This window comes from Oenanthe melanoleuca, chromosome 3, assembly GCF_029582105.1.
Source record: "Oenanthe melanoleuca isolate GR-GAL-2019-014 chromosome 3, OMel1.0, whole genome shotgun sequence".
Lineage (NCBI taxonomy): Eukaryota > Metazoa > Chordata > Aves > Passeriformes > Muscicapidae > Oenanthe > Oenanthe melanoleuca.
In genome coordinates this window covers 66,572,872-66,600,854 of record NC_079336.1, presented here as the reverse complement: position 1 = coordinate 66,600,854, position 27,983 = coordinate 66,572,872, and the positions used below count along the sequence as shown (strand labels likewise).

At 35.7% G+C, this 27,983-nt stretch overlaps 1 protein-coding gene across 1 annotated transcript in view; it reads right to left on the bottom strand.

The window, feature by feature from the left end:
- The window catches only part of LYST (lysosomal trafficking regulator), a 75,873-nt gene that overhangs the window by 21,912 nt on the left and 25,978 nt on the right, over nucleotides 1-27,983 (bottom strand). The window contains exons 9-31 of the mRNA XM_056488213.1: nucleotides 27,277-27,503; nucleotides 26,481-26,547; nucleotides 25,562-25,671; nucleotides 24,146-24,569; nucleotides 22,952-23,096; nucleotides 21,990-22,163; nucleotides 20,462-20,622; nucleotides 19,258-19,448; nucleotides 17,627-17,872; nucleotides 15,900-16,073; nucleotides 15,486-15,635; nucleotides 14,746-14,883; nucleotides 13,463-13,661; nucleotides 12,160-12,291; nucleotides 9,510-10,140; nucleotides 8,894-9,071; nucleotides 7,845-8,014; nucleotides 6,222-6,452; nucleotides 5,155-5,321; nucleotides 4,517-4,669; nucleotides 3,118-3,309; nucleotides 2,442-2,620; nucleotides 1,239-1,445 (exon numbers count right to left, since the gene is read on the bottom strand). Of these exons, the coding sequence (XP_056344188.1) occupies nucleotides 1,239-1,445; nucleotides 2,442-2,620; nucleotides 3,118-3,309; nucleotides 4,517-4,669; nucleotides 5,155-5,321; nucleotides 6,222-6,452; nucleotides 7,845-8,014; nucleotides 8,894-9,071; nucleotides 9,510-10,140; nucleotides 12,160-12,291; nucleotides 13,463-13,661; nucleotides 14,746-14,883; nucleotides 15,486-15,635; nucleotides 15,900-16,073; nucleotides 17,627-17,872; nucleotides 19,258-19,448; nucleotides 20,462-20,622; nucleotides 21,990-22,163; nucleotides 22,952-23,096; nucleotides 24,146-24,569; nucleotides 25,562-25,671; nucleotides 26,481-26,547; nucleotides 27,277-27,503 (4,646 nt within the window). The remainder of the gene's footprint in view (nucleotides 1-1,238; nucleotides 1,446-2,441; nucleotides 2,621-3,117; nucleotides 3,310-4,516; nucleotides 4,670-5,154; nucleotides 5,322-6,221; nucleotides 6,453-7,844; nucleotides 8,015-8,893; nucleotides 9,072-9,509; nucleotides 10,141-12,159; nucleotides 12,292-13,462; nucleotides 13,662-14,745; nucleotides 14,884-15,485; nucleotides 15,636-15,899; nucleotides 16,074-17,626; nucleotides 17,873-19,257; nucleotides 19,449-20,461; nucleotides 20,623-21,989; nucleotides 22,164-22,951; nucleotides 23,097-24,145; nucleotides 24,570-25,561; nucleotides 25,672-26,480; nucleotides 26,548-27,276; nucleotides 27,504-27,983) is intronic.

Below are 27,983 nucleotides of genomic sequence, written 5' to 3'. Positions count from 1 at the left end.
TTCTAGTCAGACCATGCAGATTTCTTCTACTTATTCTCTAATTTAAAGAAAAAGACAACTTTAATGGTTAAAGATAAACTTTCATAAAACTAGAAAAACATGCTAAATTTTATCCTCACATGATAAAATTTGCCCCAGGATCTTGTGACTTTTCAAATGGCTTGAAAGAAAACTGTTTCTTCCCCCAGTACTCAGATCCTGCAGCCTTATTTATACTTCAGGAAATATGTTCCAGAGGCTTCTAATTTTGCCTGCCACGAACACTACACTTCATTTGATTAATCAAATTAGAGCTGACAGATAATGAAGTTAAGCAGACAAAAACCATAAATGCACTCAACATGACACTCTCACACAGAAGCCACTGCTAGTACATCAGCTCTTTTCTCTCTGAGAAAACTTACTTATTTGAATAACATACACATGATCAGAAATATGTGAGTGCCATAAACTGATCTAATTAATACTTTCTCTCCTTAGTATACAGTGACTCAAACTGTGGCATGTCTTTTATTTCATTCTTGCAGTTCCTGAAGATCTCAAACTGCAACACTCCTACCTGACTTCTCCCTGTGACTCTGAGAAATGATTGCTTTCAAGCTTGCACTAACATAGTACAACTAGAAGCTTTCTTCTGACAAACTCAGAAAAGCAGGGAGAACCTATTCAACTTATTAACTTAAGAACATGGAATACACAATAAGAACTAATAAACGCTAAGTAAGAAAAGAGAGAGTCTGCTTTGGTTGAGGATTGACTTCTCCTTAAAATCTAGTTGCAATCAATTCTTACAAGCTTCAGGAAATATGCAGTTAAGAGTCCCAAAGCAAGGATAATCCCTTCCTTAATTTGCTTTTTTAGGGTACGTTAATTCCTAGTTTCCTAAGTAAAATCCTTCATGTTAAAACTAGTATCACTTTTTGTCTCTGCACTGCACAGGGCATGTTTGATGCAGAACAGCATCAACATACTCCGACTTAATTCTATCTGTCCTCAGGATAGGATAGCAATTGCAGAGGTACACAGAGGTGTTTTGTATGACAATTGTCACTAAACATTGTCACTAAACATTGCCACTAAACATTGCCACTAAACATTGCCACTAAACATTGCCACTAAACACAGCAGTGACTATAGCTGTAAACAACTTGCCACATACAATTCTAAACAATTGTAAAATCTAGACAAAAAATTGAATATAAGTCTTTGAAACTTCTCTCAAAAACTCTTGAGCTTACCTGCAAAGTTGGGCTAAGACAGTCACGCAAAATCTCTTGGTGGTTTACTTCGTGTACCATCTCCAAAGCCTGCTTCCTCTCCTGCAGAGGCCTTACAGGAGACAAGCTATGCACAAGAAGCCTCCCAAGCTGCGTACGGAATGTGTCCTTACATAACAGGAGGATTCTGTTCCACTGCTGCTTTGGAGTGCTCATTCTGCTGGTGCCCTAAGTAATAGAGACAACTTTTTTTAATATTACAGGGTTTGGACTTTCTTCTATCAAGTCTTTCACATTACAAAATAAACATACCTAATATGATAAAAATGCAAAACAAAGGTTTATCTCCCAAACTGTTTTGGTTTAGTATAGTGATTATTATTATGGCTTAAGAGGCATTCTCCTAAAACAATCCAGAAAGTGAAAATTGTGACGTAGACAATTTAAAAACCAGTGGGTTTTTTATTGCTCATTTTAATCAACAGGACTTTTACATTAATCACCAGTTTCTGAATGGATTACCTCAAAAGATTAGAAACCAGGCATTGGAAGGAGGTGTATGTGTTCACAAGAAAAAACCTGTCATCTTTGAAAAGTACTAGAAATATAGCACAATAGAAAGATAATACATCTATCAAACTTCTCTGAGCTAGAAAGAAAACTAGGTAGAACTACTTTTACCAAGATGACCTAAGGAAGAGTAGTGCACACTTTGTATTATCCAAAAAATTGATTGCCTTGGAAAGGCTGACAAGGTAATACCTGTATATTAGAAGACTTTCAGCACTTTACCAAGAATTGAGGGAAAAAAAAAAAAAAAAAAAAAATCTCTCCTTCCCAACTCTAAAATATACTGTAAACAAATTGCTCAAAAAATCTCAACCACCTGTGGATGCACAGAAGATCTGGTTTTATAGGCTTCAGCAAGCCTAAATGTTGAAGTCTAGGAGACCAAGCAAATTTTCATAGTACAAGAAAGTCTGTTTAAGTTGTATGTTCTTGTCCAAGCAGAATTTTGCTAAATGTAAAAGTAAAACTCAGAGCCTTTTTTTTAATTTACAACTGCAAAGTAACTGGGAAGCTGAACAGGGTTTTTAACACCACAGTTGCATGGAGAAAGGTAGTAAGAAAAGCACTGATGGACAAAATACACTATGCATTAAAGTTTCTAATAAAGAAACCTTACGAAGTATGCTTTAATGTGGACAGCATCTAATTACTTACAATGGATACTTTGATTCCTTCCACCAACATTTTGACCGTTTCTTTAAGAAAAGGATTTATTCTGCTAGTCAGTTCTTGCTGGCTTTCCTCTTCAGGAACTTCCAGCTGGGATGCTGAAAGCCTGCTTTGACTTGTATTTTCTGTTATACCCAACACATCAAGGCACTCTTCAGTAGAGGCTTAAAATTTAAGAGGTATATATTGATCAGTACCATCTCAAGGAAGACAATCCTACAAATCTTTAGTTGGCATTATATCAAATACTGTCTTTACTGATATATTTACCATACTTATACTCTCTTGCTTTCGCAGAATTTGAAGTAGCTCTCAAAATCATTAAGTCTTGCTAACCAATGTAGCCATTTCATAGAAAAATTGCATTTTAAGAGAGCAGATGCTCCCTTTGGCAGTTAAATATTCAGGTAATAATTCAGGCAGTTAACACATGAATGGACTAATGCAGAAATAAAACAACTTGTTCAGTTCATTCAGATGAAAACATTACCCAGATTGCTAGTTACATAATAGTGAGAGAAAAATAATGGAGAAAGATGCTTTATGGCTAAATCCATTAAACTTGTGTCAATGGAACAACTTTCCTCTCCAACACTTCAGCATTCCAAACACAAGAATTCATTTCTCATCAAAACAGAAACAAACCAAAGAGAAATCCTACCTAAATAAATGAGTCTGTTAACAGCCAAAACAGTCAGCCTCTGTAACCTTTGTGCAAACTCAGACTCAGTGGCTTGGACAGGATTTTCTTGGCTCATTCTCCGCTGCATCATCATATTGAATTCCTCACTTGCTAGTGAGCGCATTTTCACCAGCAGAGCATCAGACTGAGCAAGTGAAAACTTCCTGGAGCCTTTAAGGAGAAAAGCACAGATAGAATTCTACTAAAATGCACAAAAACTCAAACACTCAGCAACTACTTTAATCCAAAGAGTTCATGAAACAAATGAACCATTTAATGAAACAATCATTTGAAATACACCAGTATCAAAGGGAAGATAAACGTCATTGGGTGTTTTTCTTTCTTATTTTTAATTTTTAAAGCTTTTTGAGAATAAACATATAAACTTCAAATAAGTAATACCATGAAATGAGTTAGTCTAAAGATAAGATTTATTGGTTGACTTCCATATCTTTGTGCTAAACATTCAAAACCACTACTTTTATTCCTATTTTCTGTATAAATAGGATGAAGGATTAAAAATTAGTGATACAACAAAATATTGCATATTGCAGAGTGGGTTCATCAGCACAAATGAGAGCCAGACATACCAGCAAACACATTTTGCACCATACCTTGGTACCTTATTGCTACCAATAGAATCACAATATCTAAATTATAAGACTATTCCTCAGAATTTTCTTGAAATTAACTGGGAGGGCTTGACTGTATTCTTTCTTTCGGAAATAACTATTTCTATTTACCTTCAGTGCCTTACCAAGTTCACTCATATAAAAATATTTTCACTGTACTGAACATGTATGTAGACTATTTCACTAGGTTGATGGAGAGGGGTCTCAAAAGGTGGCCATCTCAGAAGAAACATTCCCATAGTAAACAGGGAATAAGAAGTGTTTACCAAGCTTTTCAACTGTAACTTCTGTGAAGTCTTTAGTGCAGCTTTATTTGTAAGAGACATACAAAATTAACTTACATCCAGACAACTCCAAAACCTTTGCAGAAGGCCTGACTAGCTATCAAATACAGGGAAAGTATTACTGCTAAAGCTAGAACTCAACCGAGGTTCTAAAAGCAAAACCAGTGGCACTTCCAAGTCTAAATGTGGATTAGTAGGTATTTATTTCAGGATGGTCTCTGCTTTGTTGCACAGCTTTTCATTAATCTCCACATGATAGCTGTGTTAGTTACAAGCACTAACACAATTTTGGCATTAACTTACTGTGAGGTTGGCTATGATAAGCATTATGAATTACTTTAAAAACATCTTCATTATGCAACTTGTGAATTCAAGAGAACCCCCAAAGAAAAATATCATGGAATCATCAAGTAATACATACAGGAGAAATACATACAGGAATGCTACACTTCCGCTACTCACCCGCGATGCCTTTGCGCTTCTGAAACATTGCGCGATGTGGCGCCGAGGGTGCCGGGGCTGAACTGGCCTGCTCCTGAGCATCTTGGCTTGCTGTGGTTTTTATTAACTCAATGGCTGCCTGAAGAACTCTTAACTGCAGAACAACTGCCATATCTAGAGAGAGAGGCATACAAAGTATACATGACATACTTTACACACCTTCAGGATTTTTTACCAGATGTTTGTAGCAAGTCAAAACACAAAATGTGTGAAGAACTATAAAACTCTAGATTCAATAGGAGTCACACAAAGTCACCTCACTATTCCACGCACAGATACAGACACTACAGAAATAAGTTCTCACAGAATAGCCATTGAATTTGATAACTCTAAAACAAGCTAAATGAAACTGTACAGAATATTTTCATTTAAATATCCTTAAAGAAATTTTACATTGTTCTTTCAGATTAGCAGTACACAATTCTTGACCACACGGCAGGCTCCTAAGGGAAGCTACTAATTTGAGAACCACTTAGATGAGAAAGATTCATCACCAGAAAACTTCCCCTTCTCCCTCAGCAGGATAATTAAACAAAAAACACTGGGGAAGGGATTTACTTTTCCAGTCCCATGATCCCAAAAATTAGCAGACAACTTACTTTGCATCCTTGCATTTTTACTATTTTGGAGATGACCCAGCAGCACAATGAGGTCTTCAATAACACGAAAATATTGAGAACCTGAGGAGCTGCAGGCATGAATTGCAACTGCTACCAGCAGCTGTTGTATATCGCATGCAAGTAACTTGTAGTCATTCAAGGGAATGCTGCGAACAAAGTTGTAGTTACCAGAAACATGACAATTCTAGTAGACTGTAACTCTTAACAAGAACCAGTATTATTCCCCTTGCTACTTCTGCCAACTACACCTAACATTATGCTGTACTTCATATAAAAATCCTACTGCTGAAGACTAGAAAATTATAACTCAAGACATTTCTTTAGTGTTAACATTAGCAAATTGGATACCTGCACATTTTTGAGGCATTCTAATGTTGAGTGCAGCACAGTTTTATTAGAAATGATGTATTACTATCAGATTTTTAAGTTAAATAACAAATCTGAAATCCTATATTACTCAAAAAAATATCAGAACATTCACATTTTGTAATCATGCTGAACAAAAGCTATATTGAAGTAAAAAATAAACCTTTCCATTTTTTCAGGATACCAACTAATGAACTAAAATAACAAAATCCTGTCTCTCCTTTGTTCCCTGTATAACCTTTTTTAAAGTACAGAATCTTTAAGCTAATAAAGTCACTGAAGTACTCAAAATATCAAATATTAAATCATCAGGAGTACAGGAGAGACTTTTCTTCAGTTTTGATATTGGCATAGATACAGGAGAATGCTATCATTTCCTGGGCCTTTATCTTACTGTTCAGTTTTATTAAGAAAAGCACTGAAAGTGCAGATAGTGTGACAAACTCACATTTTAAGATGTCATCCACTTGAACATTTAAGGTATGGAGGGAACATTTCATATTCCATTAATTGAACTGACTAAACATTAACTTACAGGTATGAAGCTGAAAACCTCAAACCCAGTACTTTGCATATGCTCTGTGATAATCTCAAAAAGTAGAAAAAATATAACACAGTAATTTCTTGCTAGCTTTAAGGCTGTGCCTCGAATATTTGATAGCAACAGAAACAATACTCACTTTGTTTCCAGTCCATTGAGAGCAGCCAGCGTATTACACAACACATAGAGCAAACCATTATCAAGCAGTAGGTCTGCAACTTTTGAGCAGGAATTTATGATTTGCAGGAGGAGACAGAAGCAGTTATGCAGCAGAACATTATCATAGAGAGAATTCTCTATTAGACCCAGAACAGGAATGACACACCATTTTCGAAAGAGTCCAACATTCTTGACATCCTCCAGATCAAATCTGTTAACAGAAACAAGAGTAAATGGCATCCTAAAGAACAAATTGATAACAAAAATAATACATTCAACCAGTTGTGCATCATATGCTTGGCTTTTGGCAAAGATGTCCATGGTAATTTCCTACATCTCACTGTAGTAACAATACCTATCTACTAAAAAGTCCAATAAGAGAAAAATAAACTTTTCATAGAGCCACAAAGAAATGAAGTGCCTAAAACATAAATCAGCTAACTACCAACTGTCTACAATGTAGACTTCATGAAAATAGAGGGAGTTTTAATCACTGTAGAAAAATGTTACATCACCTTTCCAAAAGTCACTATTATAACTAAGATAGACACTATCAAGAGAACAGAAAGATACAGCTTGTCATCACTGTAACAATGCACTGACTGACAGCAGGCTTGATATCCTATATCCATTACTGCTGAAGTTCACCTTTGGCACCTGGCTTATAGTGATTGCAGAATTCAAAGCAGTGCTTCAGACCTCATTTTATTTACGCACTAAGAAACTGCAGCACTATTATAAGGTTATCAGTGCATCATATGACTATTACACACAATCCTAAAAGCTTAAGACATTAGAATTATCTTTCCAGTCTCACAATAAATCCTGAAGAAGCAAAAGTTCTCTGCCTTGGGGCAAATTAAGCAGCCATGACTAAATATTGCAGTTAAACAGGAGTAGTTTTTGAGTGGTGAAGATCAGGTCAAGAGGAAGAAGTAATTTGGCTACAAATCCTGCAGAGGCAGCAATTGAGAAGGATCTTTTGGCAAGATTTTTCCAATGATTATATTTACACATGTGATTTCTGTATAAGCACTAAGTATTCAGTCTAGTTCTAAAAAATATAATTTACTTGTACAGCCGTCTGCTTAAAGGTAATCTCCTTTTCTGTAAATATGAGGTGTCTCTTCAGGTCATGAAAATGGTATATCTCTGGGATTTTCCATAAAAGAGACAGCCATTTAAATCTGGAGCCGAGACAAAGAAGCAGCTGTGGCACCAAGATTTTTCCTTAATTACCTACCAAAATCCAAGAGGAGAAGTCTAGTGACTACTACTTAAAACTTTTAAGGATACAAATCAGTTTCATGTAGGATCAGAGACATAGTTAAACTGATTAGACCATTTGAGTTCAAGGCCTCTGAGGCACTCAAAGTCTGAGTGTTTACAAGATCCCAGCTGACAGTCTCAATCAGATGAAGTCGCTTACAAAGAGTTTAAGGGCCACAAAATAGCCCTAAGGATTTTAATACATTTCAATGTTAAACAAGCAAAACATACCAAAATAGTCTGAAGGAACGTTTTTTTATGGTTGTTGACCAGCAAAGTGCACTGTTTATAACTCACATATTGTTACAGGACATAAAAGCACAGCATTACTTACTCTTCATCCAAGCCAACAGAGCGGCCAAAAAGCATTTCCAAAAAGCATTCTATAACCTCCTGAGTCCCCTGATGAAGATAGAGCTGGTTGGCTAGCAAAGAAAAGCCACGATTCTTTAAGAATTTCTCCTTCTGCTCCCTCCTTGCTCTGTTGAAATATGCATCCAACAACTAAAAATAAATGCATAATTATGGTGTAAGAGTTAAACTTAATATAATTGCCCTGAAAGTTAAATTGTTGTCTGTGATCAAAATAATTTTTTTCAAAATTCAAGACTGTAAAACATCAATTATACTATTGCAGCTGCAATTTACACTGTCCTTGCTACAATCAATATCTGATAACATATTTTTGATCTGAACACTCTTACGCTTTTCATCAAGTTTGGGGCAGATGAACTCACTCACAACAGTTAGTAAATACATACATGAATTCTCCGATTTTCCATATTTCTTCAATCTTACACTTCAGTGTGCATGCAAATGCATGTATGACATTTGTTCTCATTAAAGCCATACTGCCTTATTCTTTTTCAAATTAAAACAGAAATCTATTCAAAGTTTTTTATCAACATAATGTCATCATAAAGAAACACTGTCCTTAATACTACAAAAAACTCTGAAAACATTCTGAAGCCTCAAGTCCATTTCAGTCCACAAATGTGTGAATGATTCCTCAGGATAACTCAAAGTCAACTGTTACAAGTCAAACTAAGGTGCAAACAGTTTTTTACACATTACATCATGTTTTGTGTCACTGACTTTCTACATTGTTGCTTCCTTTTACAATGGTAATACTATCATAAGGTCTTAAGGCCTTTGGCTTACATTGGGGACTACGTTTATCTATTCAAAGAGTTTGTACTTACGCTGCTTTGTGATTTGCTTAGTTTTATTTTTTTTTTAAATACATAAAGTGAAAACTTATCTTAAAACTCAGAACTAAATGTAGAAAACTGAAGAAAGCTAAACAAAAATATTTAAACCCCATCACACTTCCAACATGCTGGTTCACATCTTTTTAGGAGAAAATATTTTATATAGGCCTACTTTAATGACTCCTTGTTGTATGAGAGGAGATGGATGGTTCACAAGAACTATAAGATAATCAGGTTGGATAAGTTTGTCCATCACATCTTCTAGCATGATATCTGGTAGGATTAGGAGAACTCCACGCAAGAGATCATATAATCCACAACAGATAAGCACGAGATAGTCTTCTGCACATCTGAAAACAGAGGAATATGTTTTACTACAGCAGGAAAGATTAAAAGACATAAAATTGCAATTCTAGAGGGACAGGAAGAGGGTTCAGGTTAGAAATTTAGAAGACATAATTTCTCCAATACTCCTAACCATCAATCTCCATTAACACTTATTTTTAGATGTCAGATAGTAAAAAGGATAATCTGACCAGAACTACTTTTTTTGTGAGCAGCTCCCACTTACTGTGCATAGTAAAAATCCCAATTTTAAAAATTTGTTATATAAATAAAGCAAAAACTGAAACAACAGAACATTCTACACACTAAAAGCTTAATAAATTTGTGTGACAGTCATTGAAAACATTCCCTTAATTTCCAGACTTTGAATTTTTTGGAATAGTAATCAAGAGCAAGAACTATGAAATTAAAGCTCATGTTAATTTATTATTTTATGTGCTTACCTGTCATCAGGGCTCTCAGATGGTTTTGGGGTATTCTCATTAGCTGAAGAAAAAGCAAGACTGTCCCAGTCCTCAGGAAGAACATTCTTGTCAGCAAAGCTTGGCCAGCGAGCAATGGCTGATGAAGCTCCAAGAACAGAGAATGCCAAGCCCAATCCTGCAAAATTACTCTGCCCCTTCTGCAATGAAGGCAGTCCTTTCAGATTGTCTGGACGACGTAGTGATACCTCAGCAGCACCACCACCAGCAGCAGCTTCATTACATTTCAGGTCTGTATCAGCTTCTTTACTCTCTAATGCATTTTCAGATAACTCTACTTCTTTTGCAATATCCTCAAATGTTTCGGCAGATGTTAGCTCTGAGTCACAAACTGTTTTTGCAGACTCACAGCTGCTAAGGAAGAGTTCTTCCTGTACTCTCTTTACAGTTTCAGAACTTTCTACCAAACCAATTCTACCCTGAAGATCAACATAGTCACGCTCACCAAGGATCTGCAGGTCATCAACACTGCTTCCCAGTCTTTTCTGATGAACTTGGGGTGAGGAAGTAGGTGATGCTGGTAAGCTTTTAGAAAGCCTTCTAGGTACCTGAGAGGTTATCTTCTGCTGTACACTAGCCTTGGAAGTGCTCCCTAGAAAAATAAGGATATCTTCAGCATTCTTACACACTAAAACCCTGCTTTTCTCAATGTTACACTCTTCATCTACTTAAAACTGTAGTGACCCAAGTTAATTTTATGTGCAAAACTGAATCACACAGCTCAGATTTGGTTAATTAAAGTAGAGATAGTAAACAATTATGTAGCCATATATTTAGCAAGTCAAATGTGACAGAAACAAAATGCAAAGGAATTTTTGCCAATATGCTGGAGTTTGTAGATTTCAGTTAGGATCTTTTCATCTAATCCTCAACAGGAACTTTTAAAGAATCATAGAGGGTAGAGGGCACATCTGGAGGTGTCTACACCAGAATCCTTGCTCAAAGCAGGGTCAAATAAATCAGCTTGTTCTATTTGGAGCTTTGTGTAAGAGGTCCAATCTGCAGTGTTTCAGTGTACATCAAATTACTACTCAGCAACTCTTTTGCACCAAGGTTTTACAGATACTTCAAATTTAGAACAAATGACTACATGTTTTAATTAACAGTCCTTGCTTTTAACTGCACATTTTGACCTGAAACAGTCAAACTTTCAGAGCATATTACAAAATATAGTTTTAAGAGAGAAAGATGTCAGCACACAAGACTGGTAGAAGCAGTTTCCTGTTAGTCTAGGAAAAGGAGAATTTTCTCATTCACAAGTATTTTGAATACTATGCATCAGTTAGTACTAATGCAATGTATTTTTAATGAGAAATATATGAAAGAAATACATGACTATACACACACATGTGCCAACACAGCCAGACAAGGTTGGCCTTCACACAACAAGGGAGATCTACACAACTGCAACAGTCTTACAGTCAAGCCTTCACATACATTAGCAGGTAGTACAACAAACTGCAAACTCACATGCAGTTAGCAGGTTGCTTAAACACACACAAGTTCATATATTTTATAGAATCATACAGTGTTAAGGGGTTGGAATGGACTTATAAAATCTTCTAGTCCCAGCAAATCCTGCCATAGGCAGAACACCTCCCAGTATACAAGGCTGCTTAGAGCTTCATCTAGCCTGACCTTGAACTCTGCCAGGGCTGGGGCATTCACAACCTCCCTAGGCAACTTGTTCCAGTGTCTCACCACCCTACAGTGACAAATTTCTTCCTATTATCTAACCTAAAAGTCCCCTCTTAATTTGTACCCATTACTCCTTGTTGTATCACTATTATAGTTCCTGATTAAATAAAATGTAAGTTATACATTTATACTAAATTTGAATTTCCAAATTTATATTACAAACACTCAAACATCTATCTGCACAAAAAATTATGTTGTGTATTTCTCTGGTACACATGAATAATCTCTATTAAAAAACAATAATTTGGTAATGCTGATATTAAAAAAAAGTACTAAAAATACTCATTTAGATCAATGAGACTTCATACATTTTCCATAAGGAAAAATGACTGATTTAGTAATGAGTACGTTCATCATACCACTTCTTTACTAAGAAGACAAAAAACCCCATGAATAAATATTGTTTCAAGCAAACTAGTGCTTGAATACTCAATTTCCTTTTCCTAAGTAAAGTAGCAAAAATATACCAATTGTAAAAGGTATTGCATATGATATCCAGAATATAGCCACTGGCACATAATCTGAAATGTATGGATGGATGCTAGGGATTTTGCACTAATAAAGAAAAATATCAGCTTAATGCTTTCTGCCCAGATGAGACAGCTGTTTATGGCTCACTACTTCAACTGCTGCCTGGTCAGGGCACTCACATGCATCTCTAGCAGATCTGTTTAACAAATGAAATTATTCTGCTTATCTGGTCCACTTCACTGCCTGAGCCATCAACGTGGCAATCTATTTCAACTTAAAAATGAAGGGCGGTTTAGTTCTCTTCCATCCTTCTTACTCTGCTGTTCAGGCATCAAGCTCCAAGAGACAGGGGGAGCTTTGCAAGAAATATCTGTGGGAAAGTAACACTTCAAGGCACTCTAGTCATTTGCCAAAAGATTTAGTCTTAACATCTTTGTTTTACCTTCCAGTGGTAAAGCTGTAAATCCAGTTGGAGACGTAATCACAAATACAGAATTGTCTACCGACTTCCCACCACTGCTGGAATTTCTCAGGTACCTAAGTGATTCAACTTTCTCCTGGAAAATTTTGCCATCTAGAAAGAAAAGATAAGGAGGAAAGTTCATGAAAGCTTTTTGTTTGCATTGCTGATAAATTAGACTCACAATAGTCAGGTGGTTACATTTTGAGCTGATCATTGGAGGCTAATGAGAAGTGCTCAAGTCCAAACAACTGGGAAAAAGCAGTTTCTGGTTAGTGATAGGACTTCAAAATTTCCTTTAGAACAATAAAAATACTACAATGTATTAAAATAATTACATTTAGAGATGGTCCTTGCAGACATACAAGTTGTGACAACTGACTTTATCATGTCAAAAACAGATGGCTGTTCTCAAAGAGCCTAAAAAGGCTTCAAGTATTAAAACATGCATTCTCCACTTACTCAGAATTTTACAACAGTTAGTATTAGATGACAGATACAGATAAACACAACCGTGCTGCCTTTGAAACTGATCACTAAAGCTTGAGGTACACAGGTATTTGCAAAAGGAAAATATTTCAAACTTGGATGATGCTTTCCACATTTACATAAGCTATAGCTTAGGTTGTACAACGCTAATATTAAAGCATGAACTATACATGATTCACATCAGCTCACAATAGTCATTTTGCCAACATGATCATCCAGTACAGATATATTAAAGCAGCTTCTGTTCTAGGTCTGCAGCCCTCAAAGCCCATAAGCATTGCCAGGAACTTATATGCAATGAACTGATGGTGTCTGACAATGATGTCTTGTAGTGCAAGCCATCAACTGCTAAAAATGCTCTTTATTTTTTTAGGAATTCAGTAAGAGGAAACAAAGTAGAAGTGGAAAACGGACCAAATACACATTTCCAAAGAAGTTCCATTTACCTAGTTACCATTTACTAGATAAGCTATATGGTTTTCTCTAAACTTGCCCACAGCAAGTGTCCACACATTTAGGCAGCTAAACTTAAGCATACCATTTAGCAGCATCAAACTAAGAAAGTTATAGGTACAACCACCAGAGAAATTATCTATGGCTATAGACAGAAGAAAGCTCTCCAAATAAAATCTAATTGTAACCTGTTTCAGAGATGTAAAAGTAGTTTACAGTATTAAGTCCCAACAGCTCAATCATTTTTAATATATAGCCATTAAAATACAGCAAAATTAAAAAAAAAAAATATTAGTTTATGACCAGATTTCTATCTTATTGTTTATCTATGTGGCATATTTACCTATGTGCAGGGAAAAGTAGAAGTTGGTAGGGTTGTGACAAACATATGTATTAGTGGGAGGGTGAACTGCTAAGAGGAAATTGAAGACCAATGTCAGCAATTCCAGGTCTGGGGGAGAACCAAGCACTTCTTCAATTATTTTCACAAATGATCTGCAAACCTCCTGAGGCAGGGATGCAAGGTGTCCCTCTTTATGCTCCTGGAAAGAAAGAGTAGTCCAAATGTAAGCTACTTGCAATTTCAGTTTCACAAACTCTGTTTGTTTTTTTTTAAACTGTCATGTTGCATTAGAACAGACAAGAAAAGAAGCTCATCTAAGAAAGCTGCATTCTTTAATTTTGAGAGGAGCTACATTCTGAATGTTATCTAAGTCCATCATGCACCAAATATTGCATATGTTATGCAAGTTAATTTTTAGAAAAATGAGCATCTGAGCTTCTGTATCTAGGCATTTGCACTAATACAAAATTTTAGAAGTTAACTACATCACCAACAAGTTTCCAAAGTAAGGAATACCACATAAAAATGTAAAAACTAAAAATTTACTGATACTAAAATGAGATAAATATTTTTGTAAAAAAACATTAAACACATTTCATGTGCTTAAGTGAGAAACTCAGACTAAAAAAGGAATGTAAGATAGAAAATAAGAGTACAGGAAAAAGTGATTACAATATGTATTTTCACAAATGGACACATGTTACTATAAGCAGGAAACCTTTTCAAAATCATGCTCTTCAGAAGTGCCCATCAAAGGACTGAAGCATTTCTCTAAAGTCCTTTCTGGCACAGCTATTTCCAAGCCAGGGATGAAGGTACTGTACCAAAATTTTGAGATGAGTGCTCAGACTGAGCACTACAGGCAAACTGGCTCATTAGCTCTGATGAGGTAACAGCACAGACAACTTCACTACCTGCACAGTATCTGGTTTTCAGTACGAAAGACAAGAACCAGCAAGAGACATCTCACATTTTTCTATATAAAAGGGACAGTTCATTTCAGCTCCTGCTGGTGCTCTGGTGTGCAAGTAACTTAGAGCCTAGGTTTGCAAATCACACCAGGTGACAAGCTCCCGTCCCTTCTGCCCAGCAGTAAATGGAGCACCCAGTAGAGAACTGTACCAGTTTACAGCAACAATGCCTGTTGAAGATGGAAGTAGTCTGGAAGTACAGATGACAATCTACTCAACTTCTGCTACAGAATTTAGTCCCTTCTACCCCACCCTCTCCAAATAAAAACGAGTATTTGCCAAGTACAAAGTAGGATTTCAGAGTGGAAGTACCTGCAGAACCTGACAGGTCAACAGGAAGTGATGGACCACTTGAGCTTTCAATAGCTGTTTAATGTTAAACATCTGTTGGTGATGGTTAGCTCGGATCAGGATTTCTAGAGCTGCTAACAAGGTTTCCCAAACACCTTGCTGAAAAACAAAAAAACAGGAATGTATCTTCAAAAATATATTTATGAGTCTAAATACTAAGGAAAAAAACCCCAAACACAAAGTCAAGTTAGTTTTAAACCCAAGATGACTAAATGAGTGCAAGTGGTCAGGTCAGAACAGGTTAGAAACTAATTAGGAAGGTCATGCTCGTACAAAATTAAGCATGTTTTAATGATTAAGATACAAAAAAATTACTTGTCTAAAATTAGTTTTGTACATTCTTAGCTATATTAACCCTGAATGGTTATTTTCAACAGTTTTGTTTTAGTTAAAATAGTTTTTTAAACTCCTTAGTTTCTCCACAAAAAATTATCAATTCAATTCAAATGTGCATATAGCACATTTACAGAATTTAATACATTAAGGAGTGTATTGATCATAGGAGATGGATAATACAAACTGCTATTCAAAGGAAAACAAGGAACATTAATTTTAGAAAAACCCAGTAATTAACTAACTACTACTACTCCTCCAGTTGCTAACATATAACTGGAGAAATTAATTTCAGACTTGATAATAGTTTGGTTTTTTTTAAATATTGACTTTTAGACCTGAAGTACTTCCAAAATTAAAGTATTTACCTTTGCTTTAGACCATATCTTCCAATCAAGCAGCAGCTTTTCTAGCAACTGGACATCTTGAATAACTGCAGTAGAATCTGGGTCAAGCTGGAATTGCCCACTTTCATTTATATAGAGAATCTCATCACTGCAGCATCCTTCAAGGAGAGTCTTAAAAGAGGGGGGAAATTTTTTTTGAGTATCAAAACAAAGCAGTACAGTTGTTCTATTCAAATTATTTAAAAAAATAAAATCTTTAAAGAGGCAGCATACTCTTGATAGCTAAGACATATCTACCTGGTCAATACCAATCTTGCTTCAAATCACTGTTCTGCCTATGTAAAAACTGCTTCAAATGTACAATTAAAATCTCAGAGAAGTTTCTAGATTTTTCCTAATATTGAACAAAATACCATATTTAAAAGAGGATTTTACCTTCAGCATGCAAAATCCAACAATGCATTGTGGTTTGATCAACACCCGACGAATCATAGAATAACCATTACAGTTGTCCATCTCCTGTATTCTCTGCTGATTGTACTTTGTTAAGGATAGTATCAGTTGTAGTGCTAAAGCTTGAGTGTCTTCACAGCTGGTAATCTCTACTACCTGAGGAAAAGGCAAATTTAATAAGGCAGTTTAAGTGAGAAGCATCTAGAAAAAAGCTTTGTTGCACTCCTAACTACTTACAGATTAAATCTCTTCTAAAGCATTTGAGATTATGTACCTAATCCTCATTTTGTCTGTGTGCACATTCAGATATTGTACTTGAAGTGATCATTTCTACTGTGCTAAATTATGATCTGCTAAGGAAATACAGGTCCCGTTACAAGAATCCCTTTCTAGGGAAAAAAATCTGTTCTAAATAAATTTTAAGTAGAAGGTGCTTCCTATGCTACAAAGTCACAAGGTTGTGAAATACATGGGCCACTAATAAGAATAAACTGTTTGCCCTGAAATAAAAGTATTTTTCTGAAGTGTTTAAGCTATAAAAAAGGTTTCTGAAGTTCTAGACTAAGTCTAGCAGTAAATGTCAAACATTATAGTTTTATTTTATCCATAAAGAGACCAGCAATTTTATAGATCAAGAGCATTAATCCCTTTTCCCTCCTTGCTGTCCACAATCCTTGAATCCTAAGAGCAACTAGTATTTTTACCAAAAATATACAAGAATGAAATCTCACATTAACGGGATTTCAGATTCTATAGGTTCTCTTGACATGTACCTATTAATTTGGCTGCACTTACACATTTATACACAGGATAACAAGGATTACAAAACCTGTATTGTCTCACAGCTGATCTATTGTTTGCTTGCTATACTAATGCAAACAGCCTTCAGCAGGATCTACAGCAGAACTCAGCATAAATTTACATCATAAAATAACATGGATTAGCATTTTCACCTTAGATTTCACTATCAGTGCTGAAATTACAACAGGCAGTGTCTTTATAACCATAATGTAATGTGCATTTGTTACTACTCTCATCATATCTTTCAGAGCAATACCAGAGGCATATAAATCAGACACATCTTGGGCCTACAGTAGTACTTTGAATTAATTGTAGTACTTCAGAGACTGCTAGTATAAATATTAGACTCTCCAATGTAAAGGTCACAGTTAGGCAGTAACTAAGTTAAGGCCTTTACTATTTTTCAAATAGCAATTTTTCTTAGGATAAGCCTTTGGACACAGCTGAGCAGTTGTCGCCCAAAAGCTCTCACTATTCACTAAGTAAAAATAAAGCTTTGCACACCATGTAGTTTCATATTTATTCATACTTGCCTTGTGAATATCCTGTGGTTAAAGTGGTTAAAGACAGGCAAAATCAAAGACGAAAAACATAATCAGCTCTAAAACGTCCCTAAAAATAATTTCTCTTGGTAGTTAAAAGCCCCATTTCTAAACCAGAATGTAACTCCCCATCTTGCATACTGGCAATATTATAAAAACCAAAATGCAACAGAATTATAATTACACTTCCAGTTTAAGACTATCAGAATGATGCAGTCTTATGCCACAGCTATTTTCTTTAACAGAAAAGCACCACATGCAGACTTGAGCAAGGTAGCTAGAATAATGTGATTTTCTATCCAAGATACAAGGAAAAGTTTATATGGGAGAACACATACACACACCCCTCTCCTCCAGCCCCCTTACCCTAGCAAAGAGGAAAACAAATGCACCAGTGCCTCCAATCTCATGCAGTATACCCTGAAGTGTTTTATATTCAACTGGCTGAAGTGCTTTTAGGTGATAAGAGTCCAACACATTGCTCTGAACTTCTTTCAAACTGAAAGGTCTCTGAGAAGGTACAGTTTTCACTTGGCCTTTCAGTCTAATCACAGGCTCATATATGGTGTACTGACCAGGGCAGCTTGTGGTATAAACAACAGCAAGACTCTCCTGAAAAAAAAGGAGTTCAATTATTTTCAAGAAATTTAATACAAAACCCCCCCGCCCACAAAGGACACAAAAAGCCAAAGACAAAAGTCACCTAACAGCAGGCAGTAACAACTTTGGCAGTTCATTTCTACTTTATCATTAACTTGCACTGAGGTTGTGTGTGGATGCATGTACACTAAAATGGAACAGGATTCCCAAATTTCAAACTCATGCAATAGCTAAAGCACAGAAAATTAAGAAAACGCTAAGAAATTTCGCCAAGGATTTCCCCCCCGCTTTCACTACCTGAAGAATTACATAACTGTTTTGCATAAAAAACAAAGTTACTAAAAAACTTAAAATAAAATGAGCATATAGAGGTATTTTGGGTAGAGTTTCATTCTCGAAAACGCAAAGTAGAAAATACTGATGTTTTAAAAATCTTCTCCAGCTTTTTGTTTTAATTCTATTCTTTCATCAGCTTTGCCATAAGAAACTCAACACAAGTTTCATTAATAAAGAGACTTAAACCAAAACCAAAGCTCCTATGGAAAGTAACTAGCTTATTTTCACAGAAATGTAAAATGATCTTATTTGGAAAGTTATTTAAAATAGAGAAATAATTTCATTTAAGGAGCTTGCACTGTATTCAAAAGTGCAAAGATTAATTTATCACTTGAGCACATGGTTCTTCTCTCTGTCTATCTGGTGTTCTGTAAGGCAAAATAAGCTTATAAATTGCATGACTGATTTGTTAAGCTTTTATCCCATTCATTTCTTCTTAACCTATTCAAAATTTAGTACCATTGTCTACAAGGATCACATCCAGACAGAATGAGCCTTTGCCTACAGCTACAAAATGAAATTAAAAAAATCCCTCTAGTGGGAACAATTCATACAGCAGGAATCACTACAACATGAATTCCCAGAATATAGCAGGCTTCACTGATAAGCAAGTTTTATTTTATTCTTCTTCTAGCAATAAGTATATTTACACCTGCATCTGGCAGGGATATTTCAGTCTGGAAAGATAAGGAAAGCAGTATCTGCCAGCCGAAAAATGATTTTTCAGCCAAACATGATGCAAACTTATTTCCTCCAAAACCTTCAAGGAATTTGCATTAATTCTTTTGCTTCCTTAAAGCCAGATAAATCCTCATTTCTCCTCTTCTCTCAGTTTTAATCTTAAAAGGTTAATTTAGCAGTCCTTGGCTACTTTTACACTGGAGGGAAGAGCTATATATCCATCCTAGAGCTTTTGGAGGCACCTGTTTATCCACTATGATTTAATGTGCAGTATTATTTATAGATGATGGAACATTCACTTTGGAAGACAGCTGGAAACACATTCCCACTTTCTCAATCAGTTCTAAAAGATTAAGGACCATTTTTAAGTAGAAACTTACAATTAAAAGCCCAATATCCACTTCCTTTTTTGCCATGAAGAGCTCCTTAATTTGTTCACACTGTAGAATTTCTTTACTTATGTACTTTGAGCAGTCAATCAATGTTTTGCCATATTTACAAGGCATTACAGATGTAAAGTCTGGGCCACATGCGTATAAGTAAAATGCTTCCTCTGGTCCAATATTTGCACCTAAAATCCAGAAAAACAATCTGTTAACTCTTTACTATACAATAAAGCAAAATTCATACATTTGGCTAGTAGGACCAGAGACTTTACAAGGAATACCACCAACTGGATTTTGTAGGCTCTGATGATAAAACAATCAGTGCAGTCTAATGCATTCTATTAGCTACAGTCCCAGGTCTGATCTATGGGTGCACGACAACTGTACAGCAGCAAATCCAGGCTCTCAGGATACATCTGTTATGCAGGCAGCAGGCACGTGGCAACCAAACCATGTAGATTCCACAGGTTACATTTGTGACAAATTTCTTGCCCATGGCCCACAAATACACATCTACAAACACAGGACCTGCATGCACCACGCATCCTGCACAAACTTATCTCACTTATGGAGTAGTCCTGACTGGGCCACAGCATCTAAAATGCCAGGTGACAAAGCAGTAGGGTTCCAGCCTTCAGCATTAAGCAAACACCCAGAAGTACTAGGTAAGACTTCCCAAGGAAGGAGGAGAACTATACATTTAAGAAATCTCCAAAGTAACACTACAAGTTCCACAAATAAACATGCTTAACTCAGAGCATTCAGTGGTTCAGATTTTGTTAACTTTTTAAATATGCTTTATATGATTTGAAGGGAGTAGTTTAGTGAAATAAATTTTCCAGGTAAGATACTGAGTGCTTTAAGAAAAAATAACAAACAAACAAACAAACAAACAAACAGAGCAAATACCACTAGCTCTCTATCCCTTACCCCAAGGTGCTATTTTAAAAAATTCTAAGAAAATTGTCATCATTGCACTAAAGAGAAAGCAAGAGAATATGGCAGAAGGACACATTAGGAAGTATCCAATACTGAAACATTTGCCTACATTCTCCCTGATATTACCCTGCTAAAGGGTGTATTGTTTTTACAGTAAAAAACTTGGCATGTTAAAAAAGATATTAAAATAAGCCTTTGATTTTGGAGGGGAAGGAGGAAATGAGCAGTTATTTAAGAAAAAAAAAGCATGCAAAAGTACCATTAAACAGAAGCAGATTTCCAAGATCCCATCTACCCGACAATCGAAGCAGATCTTCTTGGGATGATGTGCAATGGCCAATCATGCAAAATGTTTTGTTACTGTCAGATGATAAGCTTGTTTTCCTTGGTAGTGCAAAATCTAAATTAATCTCACATTGCCTAAAAATACATATAAATGAACAAGTTTAAATATAAGAAGTGATCAATATTGCTAAGATATTCTGCTTAGGTTTAAAATTCATTTTAATATTCAGTAGCCATGCTGTCATCAACACTAAATTACTGAAGTCCTCTTCAACTTCCAGGCACCTTCAAGCTCAGTAACAATAATATATGCATTGCAACACTGCATAAAACAGATAGAGTGCCAGCCAGAGCTGCTATGAAATCAACTTTTCCTAGCTCTTAAAGTTCTTCTGACCTTGAAGAAGAAATGGTATCTAACACTACACACACTTCTAAAATATCACAATTTTTCAATAACTTCTACTATTCCTAAGAAGAGAAAGTCCTTTGAGTATGCTAATACACATCATGAAAACTGTGATTCCCAAATGCTGGAAAACACCATGTTAAGGATTTCCTTGCACCAGGAAACACTGACAGAACTGGTGTGCTGCACACCCACAGGCAATAAGCCTGATGCTTTCAGAAAGCATCCAATTAACTTTATAAACAGACTGATTGGACTGTAAAGGTCATTCAAAGCTTCCCAAAAAAACTTAACTATTAGCAAACTAGCAACTAAATCTATATATAGAGAGGCCTCAACAACTACACATGGGGAAAACATTGCAGTATTTTTAGCTTTAACCCTATATCTCCATATTTGGACTATACTGAATATCAGCATGCACAGACCTGACACAGCCTTCAGAGATCATACTTTAAGAAGAAAGGGTAAAGACTGATATTTAATAAATTCCTGTTTCTCTAATCAGTGAATAATTCATGAAGGCACAGGCCCACTCAACCTAGTATCAGGTACCTCATTTAGGAGCATGGACCTTAACCTTGCAGTGGAAGTAGTACTTATCACTGTCAGTTCTTGTCTGAAATACCTTTTAACTTCTTCCCTATTCATTTTTCTCAGTGGAACAAGGTGATTGTCTTTTCTCCTACTCCTTTTAATTCCTACTTCAAACAATATTGTCAGTATCGGACCTACACCTCTTTAATTTGGATTCAGCCAGATACATTATGGCTACTGCCAACTCCATGCCACAGCTTATTGAGGATCTTACTCAAGATTTTGTAGTACTTGCCTCATTTACTTATTTGTGATGAAGAAAAACATTGATGTCTGCACTGGTCCATGGTATAAACTGACAATTCTCAAAGTAATCCATGAATATTCTGGATATCTTTAATATTCTAAAAAATTCCTAAAAGTGTAACATATTCCCTCTCCTATCCTCCTAGAAGACTAATCAACCTTAATTGCAGCTTGCACCAAAACACTGCAGATGTTTTCTTACCAAAAATATCTTGTTTAAATCTCTAGGTACAACTAATGTGTTCTTTACCTCTGACCAGAAACCCACAGCAACAGCTTTCCATGGAAATTTTTCTTGCCTTCTGGCTTCTGCAGGTATGTTAATGCCAAATGCTGCCACCTGCCCACAAGGAAAACATTCCCTGGAGATTCAGCCTGTGCCAGAAGACCAGCTTTCATCTCATCATTTGGATCCATGCACATACTATGAAAACAACATAAAAGGAAAAATGAGGGTGAGTGTTTTCATATTTGCATTTTAAGCCCCAAATCTGCCCTTTTGGCCTCAGTTAATTTGAGACTGCATTCCTTAACTTTGACAGGTAATTTTTTTGATCACGGTTCTTTGATCACAGTATTTTTAGTGTGCTCAACATAAGCTAGGGAAATCATCACAACACTTGCACTTTAGTTATTTAACCTGTCTGCATAAATCTGCTTACATTTAAGATAAAGGTCTCTATTTTAGAGAAAAGTTGAATTCAATTTATTGAAAAAATGCAGGCGCTCTGAACACTGAAATAAAGTGTTCTAAAATTGCAGTTTTAGACGTATTTCAAGGATACTTGAGGCTTATTTCTGAGAACTATATTAGGGCTAAAATGTGCTCAGAAGATTAAAACCAAGACTGTTCCAGTAAGTACTACATAATAGCAATTTTCACAGTTGAGGTGTGAAAACCGACAACTGCAAAAATCTTTTCAATCTTTTCACATTTATTGTGCCATTTCATTAGAACTTGAATTGCTACTTTGTGTGCAGTTATTTATAAATGACTACATGAAACACACAAGACCAGAAGTTAACAGCTGAAGCTGATAAACCTGTAGATCTGTATCCAATACAGTTACTAGATGTTGCCCATCAGCGTGCAAGATGTCTCTGCTCTAGAGAAATTAGTTCTCTACTTTCCATCACTATTCTTTGCAAGTTGCTACTAGCGGTAATAATTCAGTATGTCCACAGGACAGCTTCTGGACTAATACACCATACCGAAATATGAATGCTCCAGTGTTCAAGTCTGCCCAAACTTGTATCATCAGAGCTTTGGAACCCAGGGAAATTATATGAATACAGCCATCTTCAACAAGTTTGTCTCCCAGGCTTGCATATTCCATTCCTATAGACTTTGTTTCTTCTAGAAATATAAACATGTTGCAATTACAATATCATAAAACAACACCTTTCACAGCATATATCAAGTGTGAAAAGAAACAGTTCAGGTACTGCATAGAATTGGTTTTTGTTTGGTTGAGGCAGTTTGGTTTGGTTTTTTAAGTGGGTTGACTAATAAGCTTGATTCTCTTTAGAAACCTACGTCTCAAACAGAAAGAGGAACCTAACATTAACCCAGCACTTTACATGTTTTTCTTTGTAATATATAAATCCACAGAACTGAATACACTCCACCAAAGATGCTTTTGATATATCATATTACATCCCTGTGTTGAACTATCAGTGTGCACCAAGAAATCTTCCAATTTTTTTTTTCACAAGTCATCCTACCCTTTAAGCATGATCAGTATTCTTACTTTATCAAGCAAAAGCACAGACTTAATAAAAGCAACTCTAGTGAGCTCCAAGATTCATGGTTGGGTTTTCCCTCCTTAAACACAAATAGAACAAAAAAAGAGTAAAGGTATTCCAAGTGTTATGAATGGAAGACATTTCCCTTTACAAATTATAATCCAAAGGATTCCGCAAAGAACAGTTTGGGAGCAGCTGAGTCCCTACAAAAGCATAAACACTAAATTATTGTACAGTTATTGGCATTTACATGGTGCACTCACAAGGAAAGTTAAGAGGATTTATATGGAGTCAGCCTGAGACTAGATCATCAATACATAAAATCAAATGAACTTGAGCATGTTTTTTCCATAACCACAGCTGTAGCATTTATCATTTTCATCATAAGATGAAATTGCAGAAACATTACTGAAGTTAAATTCAATGAGAATACTATATTTCCAAGGAAGCAGGCATTAATCTAATTCAAGAATTAGGGTTGGAAATGTTTCATTTCTAAGTATATGGCACAGCAGTCATGAAAAAATCAGAAATACTACCAGTTCTGTTGAAATTTTATGATTCATACTATAACTTTTGTATACAGTACATAGATTACTAATATTTACAACCAGAATTCTTCAGTGCTACCTAAGCAAAAACAAAATACTATATCCTCACCTGTGCTGTCAAAACTGCTCTCTCTTACAGCTATGAGTCTGCTTCTCTTCTTGACTTTTTTCCCCTTTTCTGTTGAACTTTCAGTTTCATGAGCATACTCTAGACGAAACCACAGTGAGACACTGAAGCCATCGGACATGTGTGGCCAACAGTTTTGCCCAACTAAAGGCAAGTGAATTGGGGCTACATGCCAAGAAGAAAGTAGCTGGTGACTCAAGTTTTCACCATCTGCCTCTTTCTTACTCTGTGACAATTTTGCTCTTTTTAGTAGTCCAGCATTTTTATTGTTGGAAGTGCCAGTGCATTTTTGTGAAGAACTGCTACTCAAATTTGTGCCATTCAGAAAAGGAAAGGCAAGGTATTGTAATGGATTCATATAAATATTAGTGTTTACAATCTTCAATACACCCTTGAGTAGTACCTCCTAGAAGAAATAAAACAAATAAATGAGGAAAAAAAAGAAATTGTTTACACCATGTAGTCAAGTATCATGCAACTAAACAGAAGCCTACTCATTTAAACTTGGATTCGTGTTTTTTTAAGAGAAGTGAGTTCATATATCCAAACCCACACACATTGGCAAAGCATCAGGTAGTAACTTCAATAGACTATGGCCCAAAAAAGCTTTGGGAATTTAGTCTGGGCAGGTCAGACTTCAAGTCATCATGCTTAGGAATCAGCTGAAACGCAGCAGGTGTTCATTGCACAATCTTATCTCACTTCAGTTATGTGCATAAGAAGACTGCACCTTTTGCCCTGTATTTTGAGGCTGGTTAAAAAAGTACATCCAGGACAAGACTTTGTTATTGCCTAACCAGTAACAAAACTAGCTCAGCCCTTAAGCCAAAAAGTTTGTCTTACTATTTGCCTGATAATTACAAGCTATCATTGAAAAATTGACTTGTGACTCTTTATTTGGTTTGGTATTATTTCACACTGCACAGTAATTTCTTTTTTCTTCCATTTCTATTTTTCTACAGACTCTCACAGAAACCAGAGTTATTTTAGCAGGATATCCCACACAAGCAGTAGATTCCAGCATCACACCCACTAAGGACACCTTTGAAAGTAACTCCTGCTGCTAAAGCATTCTTGAAAAAGAGATGTCTCTTAACTCTAAAGTAATTGCTTTCAATTTTAGTATTATTGTTCTATCACCTATAACCACAATGTCAGTCTCCTTGAGAGGATTCTTGGTTTCTTGTGCAAAAGAGAGTGCCCAGGACCAACACACCCTTCAAAACCCTTCTCATCTCCTCTTTCCAGTTTTGAGAAAGAACTACCTCTACATCCAAATTTTATTTGCTCTGACCAGTTCAAACATTGCTGTGTTTCCCTCATGTCCCAAAATTCTTTGATACAAAAGATTTTTCTCATTAGATCTCTGAATTTTGCTATGTGCTACTCCACACATACCGTGCAAGGTGTCTTCTCCAAAAATACCCTCAGAAGAAGAGTTAGCTCTTCAGAACAGGTCTGTGAACTCATCAAGGAAACTAGCAGATCTACCAGCACCATCTGACATGCTAAAAATAAAGAGACAATAATATTGTTGAAATTCATTTTTTTAAGCTTTAAAAATTCACACTGTATGCTATTACAAGGAAAGATTAATTTGGAACTTGAAGTCTTTTTCAAAATCATTTCAAATTAAGGAAGCAGTAACAATTACAAGATGAATTCTAGAGAGATCCAACAGTACATCCTGATACTATCATTTAAAATTTCATTGAATCAATTCCTGCTATGCTAAATTTTGTCTAGGGTTTGCAAAATGGAGTCAAAGCCTGAAAACCAAGTGTCTGCCTTGCAAAGGCTCTCCCCACAAAGCCACTATGGATCCAAGTCCTGGGATGGGTTTACATTACCTCCTGTTATGAGCCATTACGAGAAGCTACCTTATGGCAGGTATTTTCATAGGGCAGTGCTTCCATATTCTTGGATTAGCTAGCTGCTTTCCAGTTAGAAATAAAACTTAAGACATCATCAAGATCTGGGTTACAAAGAAATTGGAAATGCAGACTTACACTGTGATGGAACAAGAATTCATCAGCTGCTATTTTTTGCAAGCAATGTTTAACACAGTCACACTAGTGTTTATGGTTTCAACTATCACTTTCAGATCTGCCAGTATTTCTTTAACTTATTTCCACTAGCTCAAAAATAACCCTATATTTACACTAAAGTTGTGCATATTTCTTACAAGTTAAAAAAGCAGCTGCATAAACTTACACACCAATGAATTTCCTTTGTCAATTTTGCATTGGCATTGTTTGACTGTGAAAACATTAGATTTTAAAAACCAATATTGAAGTTACTTGGACCTTTAACTCACCATGAAAACTAGAATCTGTTTGTGTCAAGATATTTAAAAATCCTCCCAAAAGGTGTTTAACAGCTCCCTGTTGAAAAGAATAGGTAAAATGAATACCTGAAGAATATACACCAGCTCAAAGAACTAAGAAATAAATATTCTAATAAATTCCTGCCTAGTATTAATTTTAATGATAATTCATATCACTTGAAATTATGGACTCTTTATATTTGTCAATGAACAATATTTCATGTTCTGTACAGTTCAGTTGCAGAAGAGAGACTTTGAATATCAAATTATTATCTTTTGAGGGAGGGATATCCAATTCAGTTGTTAAAAAAGGATAACTATCAGAAACCCCAAAGAATCATGAAGGCATGATCATTTGTACAACTAAGTTCTAATACAAACAAAAAGAAAAAAAGCATGGAATATTTTTGAGGTGCATGACTCACAGTTTCTAAAAGTACATATTCTTTAAGAAGTTTAGAATGCTTACATACATACACATATAAGGAGATATCTGCCCTTTTTTCTTAAGGCCCTGACAATTATCAAACCTATATGTAGGGAATGAACAATCTCGATAAAAAAAGACACCTGCAAAACTCAAAAGCATTGTAGGACAAATACGTATCAATAAATTACTTAGTTCCCGGTAACTCAAATGCAATGCAGCTTACAGTAACAGTCATTTACATTGTTTCACATCTTATCAAATCCCATAAAAAGTGAGAGTATTCAAGATCACTATTAGGTAGATAAAAGTGGAGATTCACAACTGCTAAAATGTTGCCTCTATTAATAACATTTTTACCTGTTCTATAAGGACGGTGGTATTTCTCTCCTTCTGGTTGATGATATTCAGGCAGCTTTGAAATACATGAGCAAGCACATCTAAACTTGCATTACCAGCTGAGAGCAAGTTTAATTCTAGCATGCAGATTTCAGGATACATTAATTCTCCTTGATTGATGTTTTCAGCTAGGCCATTAAAATAACCTGACACACCAGTACATCCTGGTTCTGCCTTTGTGTCTGCTCCTAAAAAGAAATCACATGTGTCTTACTGAAACTTAGTCAGGTGAATACAGTTTGCATAATTTAAGCAGAATATCCAAGGACATATCTCCAACCTTCTCATCGGTACAAACCAAAAATAATCACTAGGTTATAAACAATTTTCAGAAATTAGCATAATTTTATATTCTGCTTCAGATTTTTATATTTTCCTCCTAACACAGAAAAGCAAGGATGCAGTTTCTCCCATCACATACTCTTAAACTATCTAGCTTCATTTCCTGGGAATTGGACACACATAGTAATATGCAGTTCATGAAACACAACAGTAAAATAATTGTAATAGAGCCCCAAGCTTCTATACAAACTTTACGCTTGCCAAGAAAGGAGATAAATTTAAATAATTTCATATTAAAAGGCTGGAGGAAGCAATTTCTTATTTAACTGAAAATGCACATGACAGAATATCTGTGTGACAATCAAAGAAAAAAACCCGAACATGTA